At 36.3% G+C, this 21,065-nt stretch overlaps 1 protein-coding gene across 1 annotated transcript in view; it reads right to left on the bottom strand.

The window, feature by feature from the left end:
- The window catches only part of GUCY1A1 (guanylate cyclase 1 soluble subunit alpha 1), a 54,408-nt gene that overhangs the window by 12,566 nt on the left and 20,777 nt on the right, over positions 1-21,065 (bottom strand). Inside the window, exons 3-7 of the mRNA XM_069493097.1 lie at positions 16,551-16,922; positions 9,359-9,420; positions 5,663-5,721; positions 3,729-4,438; positions 1,443-1,928 (exon numbers count right to left, since the gene is read on the bottom strand). Of these exons, the coding sequence (XP_069349198.1) occupies positions 1,443-1,928; positions 3,729-4,438; positions 5,663-5,721; positions 9,359-9,420; positions 16,551-16,805 (1,572 nt within the window). The 5' untranslated portion in view covers positions 16,806-16,922. The remainder of the gene's footprint in view (positions 1-1,442; positions 1,929-3,728; positions 4,439-5,662; positions 5,722-9,358; positions 9,421-16,550; positions 16,923-21,065) is intronic.

Below are 21,065 nucleotides of genomic sequence, written 5' to 3'. Positions count from 1 at the left end.
AAGTTTATTGCATGCTTAAGACCCTTCCTTATTTGTAGTGAACTCTCTCCATATGTTTTCATGCAAAATGAGAAGTGAAGAAATGAGAAGGTGAGAATGAGGTCTGGGAGATAAAGTGATTTGTTATCTAACTCCAACTATAGTTAGATTAATCAACTGCTGTCCTAATAGTAAGGAGCATAGCTTCAAAATACTTGATAGGATATTTGGAAACTATACTCCATACCCTTGGTAGAAATAACCAAAAGTTTCTGTTAGCAATAACAGCAGTTTGCAAAGGAGAAAAAACTTCCTTGTCACAATCCTAAGAGGAGACATTCTCAAGTTAGAAAATGTCTACAAATAAATGGAGTGGATTCCACAAGAGGCCATCAAACTTAACCTAACTGAAGTCAATTATTTTATCTGTAATTATACATAGACCTCTTTTTTCCCCAAGGGAATCATAGCTCTGTCTGGAATTTCCTGTTAGAAATTTCGAAAAGGAAGGTTTCACTTCTAGCATCCAGAACAAAACAGGCAATGGTTTATGTATTCCCATGAATAATATCTGTTTCCTCTTCAATAATTTATTTATTTCATGTTAGGTTAAGCTCTGGGATGCTAGATTATTATGTGGCAAATTAAGAAGATAATTCAAGCCATATAAACGAGAAACATGCTTTATTCTTAGTGCCAATATCTAAAACAAGGAAAAATAATTTAAATCAGTAAAAACTGTTTTAATTCTAAAGAAGCAGGTAGAACTTGAAATCTCTTTACTAGCTCTCTAACTTTTACATTTAAAAAATAGTAACTTATTAGGTATAGGTCACTGCTGTATCCCTAGAGCCTAGAAGGATGCCTCACTGATTCTAGGCTCCCAATCCATCCTGGATGCTTAATAACATATATTATCTGCCATAGTCTTTATAACAATCCTGTTCATGAAGATTTCAGGATATAATGTGCATATAAACTCTGTGGGTGGATATTGTTTTCTCTGTTTCAGAAATGATGAGAAAGGTTAAATTGCTTAGTTTACAAGGCAAGTAAGATAGAAAACAAGATTTTAAGATTTCCCTGTATAAGCTTCCCTGTATAAGTCATAGCTTGAATTATCTCATGCTTAATAATTCAACTCAGTTTCCACAGTGAAGTGGCAGGTCCTATCCTCTCTCCATTCTCTGCTCATTTTTTGAGAAGACAATGTGGCAGTCCTTTCATGGAACAATTATCTCTGTTTTCTAGCAGATTCAGAGCTATTTTTGGCTGGAGAACACCCACATAATTAACTTACAATGCCTGCTCCTACAATGCGGCTTGCACGACCCTGCAGAGAAGGCCTTTCACTTGCAGTATAATTCAGGACCAAGGCACAGTATTTCCCTGCCTCCACACCGCCCACTCCCGCCCCAGTGACTTTGGCAGGTCAAACAGTCATTGCCCTGCCCCACCCCTACCTTGTAGACATCCAGCTCTCCGCACTGCTGGTCAAAGCGAGTGTAGAGCGCATTGAGCATGGTGATGACCTGCAGCGGTGAGCACTGGGAGCAGATGGCAGTGAACCCGACAATGTCTGAGAAGAGCATGGTGACATTACTGAACTTCTTGGCTTGCACAACTTGCCCTTGCCACAGCTGCTGAGCGACCTCGCAGGGAAATATAGAGCACAGGAGATCTACTGTCTTTTTCTTCTCCTCCTCCAGGGCTTGGTGGGCTTGCTCCAGGGTGGCCTTCAGCTTCCCCAGCCTCTTTTTCAGACCATCTTGAGCTCGAGCTTGTTCCCCTATCAAGACCACGTCCCTCAGTGCGTTGTGAATTGGGATGTCTGACAGGTAGAGCCCTCGTCCTGTAAAATCTTCTAATCTGTCTACACAGGGTGAGCCCAAGAACAAGATCGCACTGGATTCCACAATGTAGATCATTTGGCCTTTGAGGTCCATGACCTATGAAGCAAAAGAGAACCAGTTGTGGTGTATTCAAGTTTTCAACATCGTTCTGACACAAAAGGAGAGGAAGTAGATACAATGATAATTGCTTTGTGTTTAAACTCTATTTTTTTCAACCTGCTAAAAAAGAACATATTTCCTTATAGTTCTAATTTGCAATGAATTCTAAAATGCATGTAGACATTTGAAGAACTGCAGTATACTCTACACAGAAATCATGATTTACAATGAACAATGCAAAAAATTCTTGCTTCAAGGCTTTCTCACTAAGTAGTATGCTGATACTTTTGCTACTACATTCTTTTCATATTCTCATTTGGTTAATCTGGAGCTATATTTTTTGAATAATGTGGTAATCATGAAATTATATCCTTCCTTCCTTTTTTCTTTCCTTCCTGTTTCCCTCCTTCCCTTCCTTTTATTTTCTTCTTCGTTTTTCTTTTTCTGTTGTTGTTGTTGTTCTTTTTTTTTTTTTTAAATATCTCCTGTTTCAGCATGCTTCTTTTTTCTTCCCTCTTCTCCCATGAGCTACCGGTTCCATATGGCAGGTACAGAAGTTAAAAAGACTCCAAAGGTAAGATTTTTGTTTGAATATTTTGTTTTTCTATCATGAGTAGTCCCCTGAGCTATTTTTTGGAAGGCATTATTTTTCCAGACTTCTGCATGAGGTATCTAAAACTTACCAGAAAGACTACCTCCCTCTCCCTATTTCTACTTTGCCTTAAGAACCTAACCAACCGTGTCCGGCAGGACACAAACAAAAGAACAAACCAGCCAACAGAAAGGATTGTACCCAGGGCTCCTTGAGAGAGGTGGGGCTTCAGGTGATCGTCTAGGATCACAAGATTTACTTGCACATGGGTGGCAAATACGTACATGTGTGTTCACTGCAGCAAAAATTCAAAAGCAAGCCAAAGGCCTTCAGTAAGGGACTAGTTAAGTAAAGTAGAGCACAACCATACATTGGAATATCACTCAGCCTCAGAAATAGTAAAATAAACTTACATCCAATGATGTAGAAGGATGCCCAAAACATATTGTTCAGTGATAAAAAAAAAAGTTATAAAATAGTATTTTTTTGTTTTAAACAAGAATGTATATAACTACTGTTTTCCATTTTTTACTGCAGTGGATATCTTTAAGTATCACTCACTTTTTAAACATTCAGATATATGATAGAAAAATAATAATAAAACTGTTTTGTACTTGGGGGAACAAACAATGCTTCTGCTTGGGGTTATAGTGACTAAAGCCTCTCTCTCTTAGCTTTGCTTGTACTACCAACTACGAGTTAGCAAACTTTCTTTCCTGAGACTAAATAATTATCAAAGTTCTCTACCATGAGATGACAGAGTATATTTGCACCCCCACATTCTGTAACAATTAAATTATTTTTCTGTCTATTAAATATTGATTAAAAATCCATTTAGTTGCCTAGTATAAAAAACAAGTAGTTTCTTGTTAATTGTAAAACAATTCCTCTTATTATTTGAACTAAGCTATTTGATAATAATTGAAAACGTATTTTATATAAACTATGATCTGATTTAGTTATAAAATACTCAATAAAGATTTTAAAAGGCACACTGCATTCAATAAATATCTGTCAAGTAATGAATCAAGTAAGCAGAAAGAATTTTGTTTTAATTCCAGTTTTAAATTATTTTAAAGTTGTTTTAGACACCAATATTTTATCAAAGCTTTTCAAGTGATGCATATGTTTTTACCTTTTTGTTTCTAGTCCTTAAATATGAAATAATTGATTTCATATTGAAGAGAATAGCATGTTTTCCTTACCCTCGAAGATTTCTTCACAGAGTTGTCCCATCTCCTCACACGCACAACAAATTGCATATTCAACATGGTCATGATCCCGCTAAAGGTCTGGTTGATTTTTGGAGTCAGAATTTCAAAGTATTCTTCAAAATTAGGCTTTCCCTGAAAGTCTCTTCTGCTCATCAGTCTTCTAATGCCATTGCCAAACTGCAGAATCGTCATGTCTTTGTCGAACATGAAATGGAATGGAAATGTCTTACAGAAGAGAGACGCAGGGATCACCAGGGAGGACTGGGGCTTGCTGGGGGACAGGGATGGTTTGGTGCTTTTCACGTGAACAGAGTATAACAAATAGGGCTGATTAACAAACTCGCCGCAATCATTGTGGAAGCAGGGAGGCATTAACGACACTTTTACTTCTGTTTCGTACAATACGCGAGCAGCTGCCTTAATGATGCCGGGAAGAATCAGGGAGGTGGTTCTCTTAGGGAAGAAATAATACACATTTAGGAAATCCTGATCTTTATCCAGGCACAGAATGGAGGCGTCCTCAAGCCTGCCCCTCTTTCCCGCTTCTTGGCAATGGCTGCTCTGTTTCAGAAGGGTGCTGAAGCTATTTAAAAAATCTTTAAGGGTGCCTCCAACCACGCCGAGGATGTGCTCATCTTCCTCATAACATATTCTAAAAAGCTCTTCACCGAGAGACTCTTTGATGATCTCCACTGGAACTCCTGCAAACATACAAATACGTTTTCTGCCATATCAAATATGCCACCTTGGTAGAACTGTGCTGTTACTTCTATTTTCGAGGCTGTGTTATTCGCTGACTTAGCTCCCTTTGTATCTGGTAATAAGAGTCATAACCAAAATCAAACACCTATATTCAAATGATCTACATAGATTAGTTTCTAAAATTCTGAAAACTCTGCATAAAAATCCCCAATCAGTTAATTAAAAAAGAATGGCCAATTGACTATAATATATAACTTTTTATCTCCCTTAAACTTAACAGAACAATTAGATTTCCAGAATTAAGTCCAGTTCAGAAAAAATCCTCCCATCTTTCTATTAACAACAAATATGATACATCGTCATGAAGGGGCTCTCTCCCTCAGAGAGCATCCAGATATGGGAATTATTTTAAAATCACTGATTGTGAAGTTTAATTTTGTCTAGAGATGATTTTAAAGTATTTTTTTCCTGCATAAAACAGCAGTTTTGTTGTTTAGCATGACCTGAATATTTGCTTAGAATATATTATTTACTTTCTATAGCTTCTCCTTTAATAACCTCCTTTAGTTTTTATATTCTGTGCGCCACATTTTTCTCATGTGTAATGTAGGAGAAACAATAGTGCCCCCTTCACAGCACTGTTGTGACGTGTGAGGATTATGTTTAGAATAGCACCTGGCTCCTAGGAAGGGCTCAATGGAAGTTAGTTACTTTTATCATTATAATTTTTAACATTTTGTACCTTTAGAAAGATGGAACCTCTTGGTTCATGTACTCAAACTTTGGAAAGGACAGGAAAACCAAATGACTCATCTAATTTTTCCCCCAAACTTATTAATGTGAGAACATTGTTAACCCTTTTTCCTATAATTGCTTCCAACCTTTAAAAATACTCTTTATTTTTATTTTAGTTTGCTGAGTATAATTTTTTATGCATAAATGAAGAACAGTTAGGTTCAACACCAAAGCCTGTGAATATCTGTGAGTCAGCTTCTCATACAGCCTTAGCAACTTCTCAGCAAGCAAACATAAAAAGAGAAAATGTTTTAGGTCTAACAAAAACATAGTATTAAAAAGAGTTATTCTTTACATTAACACAGTATATAATAGTGAACATTTTATACTGGGAGTCACCAACAAATACATATGAATATTTTTGGAGAAAATATTAGTTATATAGGTATAGGATATATTTCTTAATTACATATGCTTAATTCTATTACCTGCTGCAATTGCTTGGTCTGCAATTATTTTTTCAAAGTCTTCTCTTTCCAAAGATTTCCTAGAAATATGTCAATATCTTAAATTACAAACTGATAAATGAATGCTAAAACTTCATAGTATAATATACAGAAATAATGACAGAAAAGAATTAATTACCTTTTCTGTAGAGGCAGATCTTGGCTATGAAGTTTACAGGAAGGGAGCAATGATATGCACAATCCAAAACAATGTTGGAAAACCCCAAAATATACATGACATTGAGGATATAGAGTGTTTCATCATTCTTTATGAAGCATATTTGCCTTTTAAATAAACTTTCCGGACGCTAACACAGATGTTCCCAACTTAACGATTTTTCAACTTTAAGATGATGTGAAGGTGATATGTATTCAGTAGAAACTGTACTTTCAGTTTTGATTTTTGATCTTCCTCGCTGCTAGCAGTATGTGGTATGATACTCTCTTGTGATACTAGGCAGCAGCGTGGAACCACAGCTCCCAGGCAGACACAAGATCACGAGAGTAAGCAACTAATATTCTACAACGCATTGTATTGCAAGATGGTTTTGCCCAGCTGTAGGCTAATGTTTAAGTGATCTTGAGCACATTTAAGTTAGGCTAGGCAAAGCTACGATATTCAGTAGATTAAGTGCATTCAATGTATTCTCGACTTACGAAATTTTCAATCATGATGGCTTTATTAGGACATAACCCATGTAGGTTGAGGAGCACCTGTGCTAAAGAGAACCTGCACTGCCTAGCAGTCAGGAGTGTGCAGTGGCCAAGGAAAGGATGGTAATTAATTGGCCCAGGGGTTTTCTGATAACTTAACCGAGACGAAAAATGTACATAGAGATGGATTTCACTTTTAAGTAATGCTATTATTTTATCAAACAAACACATATTATTTCTTGTTTTTGCATTTAAGGGTCTTGATATTTATCTCTCAGACATCATTATATTAAACCTTTGTATAAAAAGTTGCTATTGTATGAAAAATTAATAAAAGAAATCTATTCAATTACTACATTTGTTTCTGTAGCACAGAAGTTGATGATGGCATATATTTTGATTGATAGAAGTTTTCTGTAATTTCAACTGGACAACTTTTTGATTCATATTTTCCTGATTGTTTTTTGATGATTGTTTTGATAATCACCAAATTTGCCAAATTACTTGAACATATGAAAAGTCACCCAAGGTTCTATTTGTGGTTTAATTTGTCATTAGCCCAGACAAGTTTAAAAACAGGCACACAACTATGATTTTAAGCAGATTTCAGTAAAACATGGTACATGTTGAAAAATTTCAGAAGGAAATATTTTCAATTGTTCAGTTTACCACTTTATCACATAAAGGTATATTGCTCAAAACTACTTAACTATGCCTATATAAAGGTATATACACTTAAAAATATTTGAAATGCTAGGTAGAAATATTTTCTTATTTAAGTTGGTTGAAGATCCCTACATGATATTATATCCATTTGGGATCTAGAGATCCCCAAATATCTTTTTATATATTTCTCTCTATTAACCAATCTTTAGATTTGCTTCTTTAGCTTATTTAACCAACTTCAATTTTTTTTTTTTTTCTAAAGAATGGCAGTAAATCTGCTCAGCGAACTCAGGCCCAAGCTGCCATTTCCCAGCACCCATTTCATGAGATGCGAGCAAAGATTAGCTAATCCAAATAGCTCAGAGTGCAATTCAAACTACGTTCTTCACCCTCACCTTCAAAAAATACCAGCAGGTGTAAGCACGACACATACACTAGCAAATGCATGTGTGCACCACATGCATAGACACACACACACACACACACACATACACACACATCACAAAAGCCATGAGTTCACACACATCGTGATGTGATCAAAAAAGAAACCAAGCAAAAGCTTTCTGAGCAACCAATTCAGAGAGATGTAATGACTGTACTAAAACTCATTCACTAAAACAAAAAAAAAGAAGGTGGGGGGAGGCTCTAGTCATTCAATCAAGGACAGTTTATTGTTTAGTATATTGGTTTTTTGTTTTTCAAGTCATAGCAGATAATAAGTAGCACAAAAAGGGTTAAAATGTGTTCAGCAGTTGGCAAGTTCAGAGCCCTAGAGACAGCAGCTGACTAGGGAACAAGAAAGTGAAGGAAAAACACAGAATCAAAGAGGATGCTCAGGAACTAAGAAAAGCAAGCAGAGTGGAGCCATTTAGCATATCAGCGGGTAGTCTCATGATGAAAAATCTTATTTCAACAACTGAATAGTTATCACTAGCATAATCAGCTTTTTTTTTTTTAAGAAATTACAGAAGTGGTAAAAGATTTTTCAAAATTTCCAAATGAAATGATTATTGTTTGCCTAACTTGTGAGATTTTTTAAAAAGAGAAACACTGTTGGGAACACATTCTAACTGAGTATCTGCATGAAGCTGCAGGAACATTTCAGAACACAAAGCCCTAAGAATAAATTTTGAGTAAACTGTCTGCCAAGGACTTCAGCAGACAGACACGGTAGCACAGCTAGAATGACTTGGGGCTACCTTATCAGCTTGACTGAGAATTAAGGTCAGAGGCCTTCTGGAATGCTTTCATATTGCTCCCATACACAAAGCTTCTGTCAGACACATAGATTCACACTCTCTCCTTCTGCACCCGCCCGTGACCCCTTCCTGGCTTGGTCCTGCTGCCTGCAGTCTGGGAGCAGTTAGTCAGCAAGGAAAACGAAGCACAGATAATCCACAGAGCAGACTATGGACTCTCAAGTACGAGACAGATGAATGAATTTATAAAACCTTCCTGACAATGATAGTGGTTTGCAAAACCTCAATGCTCAATTCTGCAAATGTGAACTCAAGTATTTATTCTATTATTTACAAGTTAAATAATCCTTGAGATTTCAGGGAATCAAAAACAGGGCCTATTAAATTGTCTACCGGCAGTAAATGTGCTAAGTTATATTTGAAAACTTAACTATACAAATCAGATCTTAAAAAAGAACTTTATATTAAACCTCTTCAGAAACCTTTTTAAAGAAAATTTCTAAGAATACAAGAAAAAGGGCATAAACAGAACTGATATTCACCAGGGCAACCAAACTGGTTAGGAAAATACTGAAACATTTCCCTAAAGATTAGGGAATCTTAGATTCCCTAATTAAATAGCTGCTGCCCCAAAGCCCTTGAATCCCTTTCTCTTTCCCCCTTGATAACTTCTACCTCCTCCTGATGTAGCTGCTAAGTTTTAACATGTTGCTGAAGTGTATGTACTAGGGATGGGGTGTCCACTGGGACCCTGCTCAGACCTTTGGCCACATCCTTCAGGCAAGGAGTTTGTTCTGATTGTTTGGTATCCATGCCATACCTTTTGTTAAATATTTTAGAAATTATCCTTTAGTATGAAAGAACAGGCCTTATGAGAGCTTGTTAAAAACGGCAGCAAACAGTAATATGGTTTAAATCATGGGCTCTGAAAAACCCAGGCTTCAACCCCAGCTCTATCTTTTCCTAAACAGCTATAAAATCCTAAACCCTCGTCATCTGTTAAATGTGAAAAATAAATGTACTTACTTTCAAATTAGTAGCAGTTAAAAGGCGTACCATAATGACTCAGTGAAGGTTGATATATTCTAAGTGTTGGCTGTTAGTAGCAGTGGCAGTAATTGTAACAGAAGGTTCAGACGACTGAAGAGGTTGCACTTACCTGCTTTCTTTTATTTTATGCTTTGCCAACGTTCTCTGAAGTGCGAGGTTCAGTCGTTCAAACTGAAAATTGAAAAGAAATGTTTTAAGCATTCTCTTAAATAATGATTTATTTAAAAATATGCATTTGATAAATTCATCCTATTTCTTTTGAAGAAACAGAAACATTATTACTTGAATGATGAGTATTGTGCATTTACACTTTGCAAACGAGGACTGATTTTCTATGGGTTGTTCAAACTTGAGAAGAAACAAGCTTAGACTAATTTGAGTTTGGATGCGTATTTTGGTCACAGGCTTTGCCTTTGCTGGTGGTCTCACTGACAGTCACAAAACAGTCAAGCTACGTCTGAATCCAAACGGAAGACTCCAATTTGATAATGTCAGGTCTTCTATAATATGGGAATCTGTGGGCATCACTTCCTCTGGGTCAGGAAATCTCCTTGGATGAGCTGCCAATATTGCAATCTGAGTATGACTTCAGCCAAGCAAATTCCTGTTCCGTTCACAAACTCCACACCCAACCATCCCAATGACCCTCTACCCTTAACTACACATTCATATTTATGTTTCATATCTTTCAGTCTAGAAAATTCTGGTGTTATCTCCATCTCAACCTTTTTTTTTTTAATTACTTAAATCTAATATCTCACCAAAGTCAGTTGATTGTTTACTTGAAATGAGTCTTGGATTTAGCTTAACTTGTACTGATTTCCTTTCTTTTGAACTAATAATGTAGTCATAGTTTTACTCTCTTTTATTGACTTCTGAGTATTTCATTAGTTTTCCTATTTTACAAGATATTTGTATGTAAGTCTCCATGCGTAAATAATACTTTTTGACTACCATTCTCTCTTTACAACTGTTTGTTTCCAATTAATTGATAAGTGGGAAGCAGAGCACTGATAAGCAGTGCTATAAATTTTTTAGCATTCTATAAAAATCCTACATACTTATGTACGTATATATAACTGTTGGTTCTTTCTGTAGCCTACCCAGAGGAAAGTGAAGAATTTTTTGGCTACGTTCCAGGTTGAGAAATTCCTTTTTCCTTAAGAACTATTTATATCTCCTGTAAAGTTTCCACCAGTCAAGTGAGGCAGTGGAGTTAAACCAAATAGAGCAAGATTCTGCTTTAACAAAATGAATTATGAAAAAGGCTTTAGCTTTAAAAGCGTCTATAAAGCTCGGAAAGGAAATTTAAAATTAATTGAAAGAAAATGCAATTGCTGAAAAGAAATAAAAGAAAATGCAATTGCTGAAAAGCAATGTTTAAATTAACAATGTAGAATAATTTTTTTTAACCCTTCAGGTATAGAGAGGAAGGATACATCTGCCACAGGATGAAAGGAAGGCTGGCAGGAGACATTTCCATTACCCAGAGGGCAAATTCTCAGCAGGTCTTGGTAGGCTATATGTAAGGGCAAAGGGCAGGAAGCCTGGTTGGTGTGGAACATGTTCAGGAAGGAAAATATGGGCATGTTTCTTAGTAGTCTTTCACATCAAGGAAAGAGGAAGGTAATATTAAATTGGCAAGACTGTAAATGAAGTAGATCAACTAGGGTGCTTGAAAAGTTTACATTTCTCAAGAGCTGTGTACTTGGTACAGTAGAAAGTTACTTGGGCATTACCAGCACCAGAGCGTTTGTGTAGGTACAAATCCATGAAATGTTGGGTGGCTGTGACTTATTAATTCCTGCAAAAATATTCACGTGGGAAAAGGGGTCATGGATAAATTGAGAGTTGCTGCCTTTGCACGTGAGCTCTCAAGTTTTCCTTCATAGCATTTGCTACCCAACTTTAAAAATTTTTCATTATCTTTTTCGTCCACTAAACTAGGAGTTCCAAAAGGGCAAGGAGTGTCTGTTTCATTTACCTCTGTATGTCCAGAACCCATTACATAACCTGCCTATAGGAGATGTTCAATACATATTTATTGAATTAATGAATGAGTGAAATTTCCCTGTCAGGTATTCAAAGTCTTGAAGGCTGAATCTATAAAAACTTATCAATGAAGTGATAGAGCCAAGTACAGAGGTGTTGGTCTGTTAGCTTGCTTACAAACAAATTCAGGTTGTTTCCAATGTAAAATAATTTGAATTACATTTGCTTGTATATGAATTGCTGCTCTGACCAATAACTTTTGATGCACCATAAGGAAAGAAAATCCAGCCAGCTCTGCCACCGAAGATTGTTTCCTTCTTCCTCTCCAGTGCTACTGAAGATATCATTCTCTTCCTCTTGACCTTTCTGATTAGACCATCAGGTACAGTCTTTTATCCTTTTCAGTCAAGATCCTTCTTAGTCTTTTATTTCCTTCCCACTGTCACCAGGAACATCTTTTTCTGGTCCTTTCTTCCTAATGTATGTGCTGTCATTGTAAGAAGGGAGGAGAAATAGTCCCCTTCCCATTGCTGGGGTTGGTGGAGCAAATGTAGTCCTGACTTTCTATTTTGAACTATAGCTTATTTGCCTAAGGAAAAAAAGTGCTGAAATTTTAGCAAAGCATTAGTAGCATACTTTAGCGATATTATAGGTTAATAGACATTTGTGGGAATCTCATCTCATATCTTTGCTCTCCTGGAAAACTGTTATAAGTTCAAAACAAAACCCACAAGGGACCAAATCCACAAGCTATCCAGGCAAAACATTTATTGGTAATGGCTGCTGGTGCATAGAGTTTCCTACCTTGGCGCTGTACTTCCTGTGATATACCCTGAGCCCAGACTTGGAGATGACAAGAGTCCACAATAAAGCCATAGGCAGGACTCAGCTTTAAGTGACACCGGTCACACATAGCCAACCTCAGGGCCTCATGACATAAAATCAAACACTCCTGGACTGTTCTATATCTCAACAATTCTATATATGCATTTTTAGCTTAGTGTGGTATTTTAGAACTAAATCCAATATTTCCTTTCAAATTTCTTCCTTACAATTAAATACATATAAATATTTTGTAGCAGTGTCTGCAGGTCTTTTAGTTGTCCAGCACTAAAAGTCTCATACATATATTTGGGAAAGCCTCCATTGTGAATTTTGGAAGAACAGGTCCTCTTATATCTACAATTCTTGGATCCTAAAGTGTTGTGGATCACAGAATTTCTGATTCACAGAAGGAGCACCTGTCCCCAAAAGTAAACATTTTTTATTGCTCTCAAGTTTGTTTCTCTTGACCAAACAATTATCTTTTGGCTTTATAAAAAATAGGTATGTATTAAATTGTTAAAATAAGTACTTTTGTCATGAATATACCATATACGAATACTTTAGGAATAACTGCTATTTGATATAACATTGCTGTGAACACTATGAATTCTGATGGATGAAATTTCATTGGTATGGGTTATAGATAAGTTACCATTTCCATTGTTGTTTTCTTGTTTTTGTTTCTTAGAGACAGGGTCTCACTCTGTTGCTTAGGTTGGAGTGAGATATCATGATCATAGCTCATTGTAACCTTAATCCCTGGGCTCAACTGATCCTCCTGCCTCAGCCTCTGGAGTAGACATCATGCTTGGCTAAGATTTTTAACTTTTCTATAGTTTTTAATGTTTTTCTAGACAAAGGATATTTTAATTCATAAGGATAAATTGCAATACTCTTTCTGTTTTTTTCTTCTTCCAATCCAATACTCTGGAACACATCTAGAGACCTCGTGAATCTCTTCAGATCCTCTTATTCTCACTAACTCTTTGATTTGGGGTAATATCATTTACATAAGCATATCCAATTCAATTGATTCAATTCAGTAAGTGGGTTCTGATTTGCTACAACTGTGGCTAATACTCTATTACAAGCTGCTTATAGACACTATGCACGAGGAGCTTACAGGATTATTGGGGAGCAATAGCCAGGAAAAAAGTGCAAACGATATTATAGTAGAATGAGTCATGGATTATGAACAAAATGCAGAGAGTTTCTCATTTCTCCAGTTATTATTTTTACTTTAAGCAAGTGATCTAACTTTATGTGCCTTGATGTCATCAAATAGAAATGAAAACTTTGCATTAGATGTTCAGAAGACCTTTGTAAACTCTAATATTCCACTAGTCTAAAATGACATCTCACATTTTAAATTTTCTAAGGAAAACAAATTCTAATTCTTGCCCCCTCCCTAATAAAAATATAATCAGGAAGCTAAATATAATTATCTAAAACAAAAACTATGATGTCAAATAATATTTTGAGCCTCTTCCTTTGGATTTTTGATAGAACTGAAACTAAGTAGTAATCTAAACATTAAACCTGTCAACTTAAAAAACAATCAGTAAAAAATGACAGGTATTTATCAAAGATAAGTAGACATTTGGACATTTGATGAAGTCATCTAGATTGATTACTAAACAGTTCAAATGTAGTCAACATAGGACCATTTACTGTCATAAAGCAATGGTCTCAGATGGAGAAGAGTTCTAGTCACTCATGCCAAATGTACTCCTTCTACCTCCTATAGCCTTGCCCTCTCTGCTGCATGACACTATAGTCAAATCTTGATGATTAGTCTTATAAGCTAATGAACAAACAGCAGATTATTTCAAATTTGAAATATACACACACATATAATTTATATTTGGCATTGCATCCAGCCCCTCAGTACAATCTCCTAAAGAAAATGGAAGGGCATTTTACAGCACCCTACATGGCTCTTCAAGATTGGGAGAAGGCACACAACCCTGAAATTTCTCCTCTGGCAGGGAGGGAGAGGAATGGAAAATGCGCATCTGTAGAAAAGGTTTCAGAGGCTATCAGAATCTTTAGCTGGACCCACTGGTGAACGTCTTTCATTGTCAAAGCCAGTCCATAAAGAAGTGGTTGCTTATTCAAATGCACAGACACCAGCACAGCACAAAGCTACAAGGAACAGGTAGAATCAGGGAAATATGACATGACCAAAGGGACAAAATGAATCTCTGGTTACTGACCCTAAAGAAATGAAGAACTATGAAGCGCCTGACAAATAATTCAAAATAAAGAATCTCAGTGAGCTGCAAGAGAACACAAATAGACAACTAAATGAAATCAGGAAAACTATACATAAAGAAATGAGAATATCAACAAAGAGATAACAACCACAAAAAAGAACCAAACAGAAATTCTTGAATAGAAGAATAACTGAACTGAAAAATTCAAATAGAGAACTTCAATAGCAGACGTGATTGAGCAGAAGAATCAGCAAACTCAAAGACAGGTCATTTGAAATTTTCTGGTCAACGAAGCAAAAAGCAAAAACAATGAAAAAGAGTGGAGAAAGCCTGTAGGACTTTTGGGATCTATTAAGTGAACCAGATGTTATAAAAAGAGAGTCCAATATGTATAAGAGTTCCATTGTAGGAATTCAAAATCTACCAAACAAAAGAATGAAGCCAACGTGGTAATGACGACAGTCAAGGAAAGCATGGAAGCTATCCAGCTTCCTCATGATCACCATCTGTTCATTTCTGTGCTTTGCACTCTTTCCTTAGAAATGAGAGTTCCAATTGTTTCCCAGACTGTGATGCAAACCAACTCCCTGAGAAAGGCTGCATCCCTCCTCCCTTCCAAAGCTGGCTGTCTATTGACTGGAGTGGGGTGAGAATAATTAAATATTTCAATTTCAAAGTTCATTAACCAAATTACTATTGTGATAATATTTTATCTAAAATAAACTCCCTCAGTTTTCTGCTAATTGTAATTTGTCCATCCTTCAAGCTTCAGTCCAAGTCTCTTCTTTCTCAGTCACTCCAGCTTGTATGGTTTACAGCAGTAATTAATTGCTCTACCCTTGGAAAGCTGTGTGATTTTGATTAAGTCACTTAACTTCCCAAGCACTTTCTGGGAGTGAAATAAGATTACCTCTGAAATTGCATTCAGTTCTAAAAGTCAATGAGTCTTTGGTTCTTTAGTGCTTTGGGAAAGGTAGATGGTTGGTGTTGAGTAAATTAAAAATGACCAGTGTGTTATATAACAACTGGCATCTGATTAAATGAGTGTTCAACCTCATAGATCAGGTGAATTTATATAAAACTGTGAACACTGACAGAGGGAGGAAGACATTATGAGGACTTTCAACTGCTCTTTAATCCTGCAGAGGGAGAGGAGCTCTCTACATACCCCGTCTACTCATAAGATATTTGATCTGTTTAGGTATATGTTATGTTCCCAGAGTTCCCTTAACCGTGGATTGACAGAAAATGTTCCAGATCTTCTGTCTGGAGCATAGGATGACACTATGCTATGCAGATTGCAGGGCTATATGAAGAAGTGTCAGAGAAAATAACACATAGATGTAGGTAATCTCAGCCTCATGACTCTGACCCAAGGGAGCAGGTAAAGCTTGGCTGAGCAGAGACTTCTGACTCAGAGCGAGCAGACAAGGGAGATTTTCACACCTCTGCAAATTGGCAGGGAATATATGATGATATTAAGAGAGGAAAACTGAGAGGAAAATAAATTATTCTTTGAAGAATTTAATTTTAAAATAGTAGTTAACAACTACTGATCACTTTGGGTATGACATGAGCTATGGATGGCTTCACTTAACATTCATTAAAAATCTAGCAGGCAGATACTATTACTATTTCTCTTTTATAGATAAGGAAGCTGAGGCTGGCCAGGCACGGTGGCTCATGCCTGTAATCCTAGCACTCTGGGAGGCCGAGGTGGGAGGATCACTCGAGGTCAGGAGTTCAAGACCAGCCTGAGCAAGAGCGAGACCTCATCTCTACTAAAAAAAAAAATAGAAAGAAATTAGCTGGACAACTAAAAATATATAGAAAAAATTAGCCAGGCATAATGGCACATGCCTGTAGTCCCAGCTACTCGGGAGGCTGAGGCAGGAGGATTGCTTACGCCCAGTAGTTTGAGGTTGCTGTGAGCTAGGCTTGATGCCACGGCATTCTAGCCTGGGCAACAGAGCGAGACTCTTGTCTCCAAAAAAAAAAAAAAAAAAAAAAGAGGAAGCTGAGGCTAAGAAGGATTAAGCCAGTTGCCCAAAGTCATAAAGTTTGTCAGAGTGCAGGATCCTTTTGAAAAGAATTCAAGATCTTAAACATTTTAAGATTAAACACAACTTAAGAACATGACTGAAGTAAGAGAACATTTCTCAACATTTATTATAGCCTTGAAAGTGAGAAAGCAAGTGTTTAAATTTTCCTTAGTGAAACCTTTTTACAATTTCAAAATATTAAAATCTCGAAAGGGCAAGCACTCACCTCTGGGAAAATCAGTTTGCAAATACTCTCTGCCAATGTGTGAAGATAGACTCGGCTCCGACTGGTCTTTCTTTGAGGAAGACTTTCTTGCACATTCTTCTCAGGAATGTCTTGACAGATGGGTGGACTTGCTTTGCAGTTCTCTGAGCTTCCTGCTACCTCCTCTGCTGACTCTTTAGGAACCTGACCTGGTGCCAGTAAGGAGAAAGGACACTCCCCTGTGATCTTGAGATCCTTGAGCTTGGTGCAGAACATGGTGCCAGTGGTGCTCACACTGCCCTGATCTCCTCCTGATGAGCTGTTGTTCTTATGTGGGACCGAAATTCTTCAAAGAAGCCACTATCAATTCAAGGGCACTGGTAACTGGGATGTCTATGGGCATCAAAAAGTCAGAACAGAAAGAGGAGTGACTTTATACACTGATGCAATGTGTGCATTTATGCACATATTTATGATTTAATATATGTGCATGTGAGTATACTAGTGTACATTTATGTAAATATACAGTATACAAGTAAATATTTGCTTTTAATATTTTAATGCTTTTCAAATAAAATGTATTTGTTTCACAATGTCCTTAGCATGAACTACTGATTTCCATTTTATATAACCCATTTGGTCCAGTTTAATTTCACAAGAGTAGAACACCATGGTTTGATGACAGAAGTCAAGTCTAAATCTGTGTTTTATTAATGACAGTACTATTACATTCTCATTATGCTGTCCTTTCTGAAAAATCAGAATTGTACAAACAAATGTTTCCAAAAATACCTAAAGGAAAATAATATATATATAAAATGGTGCCCATGTATAGGTTTTCAGATTTGAAGCATTGACTTTAAGATGAAAAAAATTTCAATGAAAATGACTGTTGCAAAAGAAAATACTTATTGCTATAAATATGAAATAGAACAGTAATTTTAAAATATTATTATCAAAATAATTTTTTCCCCCAAAGAACTCTTTATCCCTAAGAACATACCATGGGATTTGCAGGGATCTCTGGATCTGAATCTAGACAACACTGGGAGAAATCAAGAATGCCTCTCTTCCCACTGAAATCATATTCCAGCGTATGTTCCCTTGTGCTTTTGTTTTTGTTGATGGGATTGTAAATCCTCACACAATTCACAACCCATGTATCATTAGTTGTTTGTCACTGGAACTGTCTAGTTGCAAATTCAGCTTATCAACAATATTAATGATCTTGATTAACTCACTCCACCAACTGTTTCCTATGCTTGGAAAATAAAAGAAAAACACCAAAAGCAGCAGAAATGAATCCACATTTACTAATCCCCTACAGTGTGTCTGACACAGTGCTGGGAACTCTATATTTATAATTAATCTTCACAGCGACCATATGACACAGGTATTATTATTCCTAATGGGCCAGAGGCCCAAAAGTTTAGGTCATTTTCTCTCATTCAAAATGCCAGAAAATGACAGAGAAGGAGTTCAAACGTAGACTCATATGACGACAGAGCCAATGTGTTTTCTATGACCCTGAACTCATATTACCAAGTTAGACCAGTTTCTACATAATCATGCTTAGTTTATAAATTAAGATTAGTTTATTTTGCAAATATGATTTATAACTTTATATTGAAATCCAATCAAGAACATAATTCTTCTCATTGGTTGATGGTATTTGAATTATCCAAGATACAGCCTTATATTTTAATCTTCAGAACTGGAGTTCAATTATTTTTTTCTTTTCTATGCTTCACAATGCCCTTAATATGTTCCTAACATGTATCAGCAACAGTCTGTAAGTTGTCACAGGTAAGTCATCTGAGTTTAGAACAATGGATGATTCATTTTCTGAAGCTAAATTCAACATCTGTCACCCCTGGAGGTGTCATGGGACATCAGGTACAGGAGAAGATTATGGATGCTGACAGGCCAGAAGCAGCTGCCAGTACTCTCTGTTACCTAAAGTTATATTTGTGATCATATGTAATTAATGAATCTTCAAGAGAGCACAAAGGAAGATCCTATATATTCATGAGCAGAAAACATATTCTGCCAGAAGAGAATGGGAACTGTCTATTTCAACAATCTACTGAAGTGACCCAAAGGTAATATGCCAATAGAGGCAATGGTTACTTAGATTCCAAGAAACCTAAAAATCTAAGGATTTTAAGAACTCACATTTCTTACAGGATTTAATTTAATATCTGTTTCTCAGTTCTTACTTTATCTCAGCATAACTCTAATCATTGTTTACTAATTCCTGTTCTGATTTATGGTTTAAATCAGTGATCAATAAACATTTTTGTAATGGTTTGCAGCTCTGCAGGCTATATGGTCTCTGTTGCAACTACTCAACTCTACCACCTCAGCATGAAGGCAGCCATAGATGACATATGCAAACGAAGGGGCATGGTTATGTGCCAATACAACCTTACTTGCACAGGCTGTGAATGTAGCCCAGTAGTTTGCTGACCCCTGATTGAAAAGGCTGGGTAGATGTACTGGAGCATTTTGATTCAAATGTAATTTTGACTATAGGGGCAGAGTTATTTTCTCATCCTCTCTACCCTCACCTCTTTCCAAAAATAGCAGCCTATGTGGACCTAGTTTTTTACAACTTGAACGTAATCAAAGAGAATTTATCAGATAATATTAACTAACCATTTATAAAAATAACAATACCATTATTTTATATTAATTTTCAGGAAGTAGAGTTGTATTAACCAAATGCCACTATTTCAGTTATGTGAAAATATAACTATAATAACTAGCAGAAGAGAGTACTAAAAAAAAAAAAGAAAAACCAAAAAATGGAAGACAATAAGAAATAGAAAATTATAGGTTGGATCTGACAAAGGCGTAGAACCGCTTCCTAAAATAAGTTATCCTGGCACACATTAGAATTTTAGTATTGGACTTAGAAGTTTGACATCATATAGCTTATGATAAATCCTTCCATTAAACTTAATCTCTCTCATTCACACCGGAGTTCAACCTTGGTACCCAAACACAATATTTTAATTCTCATCTTCCAACTCAATCTGGCTGCAGCAGGATACAAATGACCAGCTAACCTTCCTTGAAATCCTTTCTTTTCCTGTATTGCACAGTACTATAATTTCCAGAAAATGTGTCGAACACAGTTTTTTATTAAAGTAAAAACAGCAACAGGAAACAAGTTGTGCTTACTTCAGGATCAGTAGAGTGTTTAGTCTCATTAAATCACATATGTATAAACAAACTAATTAGCATTCTTCATCTGTTCAACTGATGAAATTACACTACGAAACAGATGCACACAGTGCTGATACCTTGGAAACCTATGTTTGTCTTGCCTTTCTTTGCCTGCCAGGAATACAGAATATGTTCTTCAGCTAAACTAGTGCTAAATTTTATGGGTAACATTAGCAGTAACTACAGAAATGGTTTGGTCAGTTGATGAATTCAGTACAAAGCTGGTGGTAGAAATGGTAGGAACATGGTAAGGGGAAAACAAATAAATTAAAATAATAAATTTGGTGACAGGCCTTGGCAAGCAGAGGGATAACACGTTCTCAGAAACTTGAAGAGGTACTTGCCATCCCCAAAGTTGATGATTAAACAGCTTCCAGCTATACTGAATGCTCACTCCCTTTTACTAGTGAGCGATTAACTTTGCTGCGGTGAGAATAATGACCCAGCTACTGGCCCGGTATTAATAATCAAGACGTATTATTGTTCAGGGAAGGTGGCTCTCCAGCATTTAAACTCTGGGATTTAATTAAGCATGAACACCTTGTTTACTACATGTAACAAGGTCATGTAGACCTGAGGAAAACACCCTTTCAGGACTCTGACACAGCAAGCCTCTTTTACAACAGCAGTTCTTAAAGAGTAGGTTCCAAAGTTACCGATGGCAAGAAGGGGCAAGCCTAAGAATTGTCTCAATATTAAAAACAAAGAGCTATATCTGACATCTAAAATCACACCTAGGACCTTGACATGCCAATATCTGTGGTTAAAGAGACACAAGTTTTTAAGATCAAATTCAAAAGGCCATATTTTTAAGAGTAGCCAAAAGAAGGAAAGAACTTAAAAGAAAATTGCCCTAGTAAGGATAATGTTGCCATACTTCAGTACAAATTATAACAACTATTTTCATAAACTAAAGAAAACAGCTTAGTTTTCAGGTAGGCAGAAAACGTAGACAGTTTTTTCTTCCTCAAACATTGAAAATTTATTAAATAAAATCCCATAAATCAGTCTTTTAAAATGTGTTTCTTTTTACTTTGCAGTAAGAAATATTTATAGAACCTTCTCTGTGCTATAACAGGAAAATTAAACAAAGTAGTAGGAAAACTGGTGAGCATATCCAAGTCTCTCCAGTACAAAGTTAAATAAAAGAAGGCAAACAAATCTCAGACCCCTTCATCCCATTACTCCTCCCCAGTACTACCAGTGTCTCTTTATTGTCGTACTTGTTGGAAGAACAGGCCTTATGGGGTTCATTTCCCTACATCATATTTATTCCTATTTCTATAACTATCTGACTTTTGTTTC

The sequence above is a fragment of the Eulemur rufifrons genome, chromosome 18, assembly GCF_041146395.1.
Source record: "Eulemur rufifrons isolate Redbay chromosome 18, OSU_ERuf_1, whole genome shotgun sequence".
In the NCBI taxonomy this organism is placed as follows: Eukaryota; Metazoa; Chordata; class Mammalia; order Primates; family Lemuridae; genus Eulemur; species Eulemur rufifrons.
Note: the sequence above shows the minus strand (reverse complement) of the source record. Positions and strands in the feature narration are given on the sequence as shown.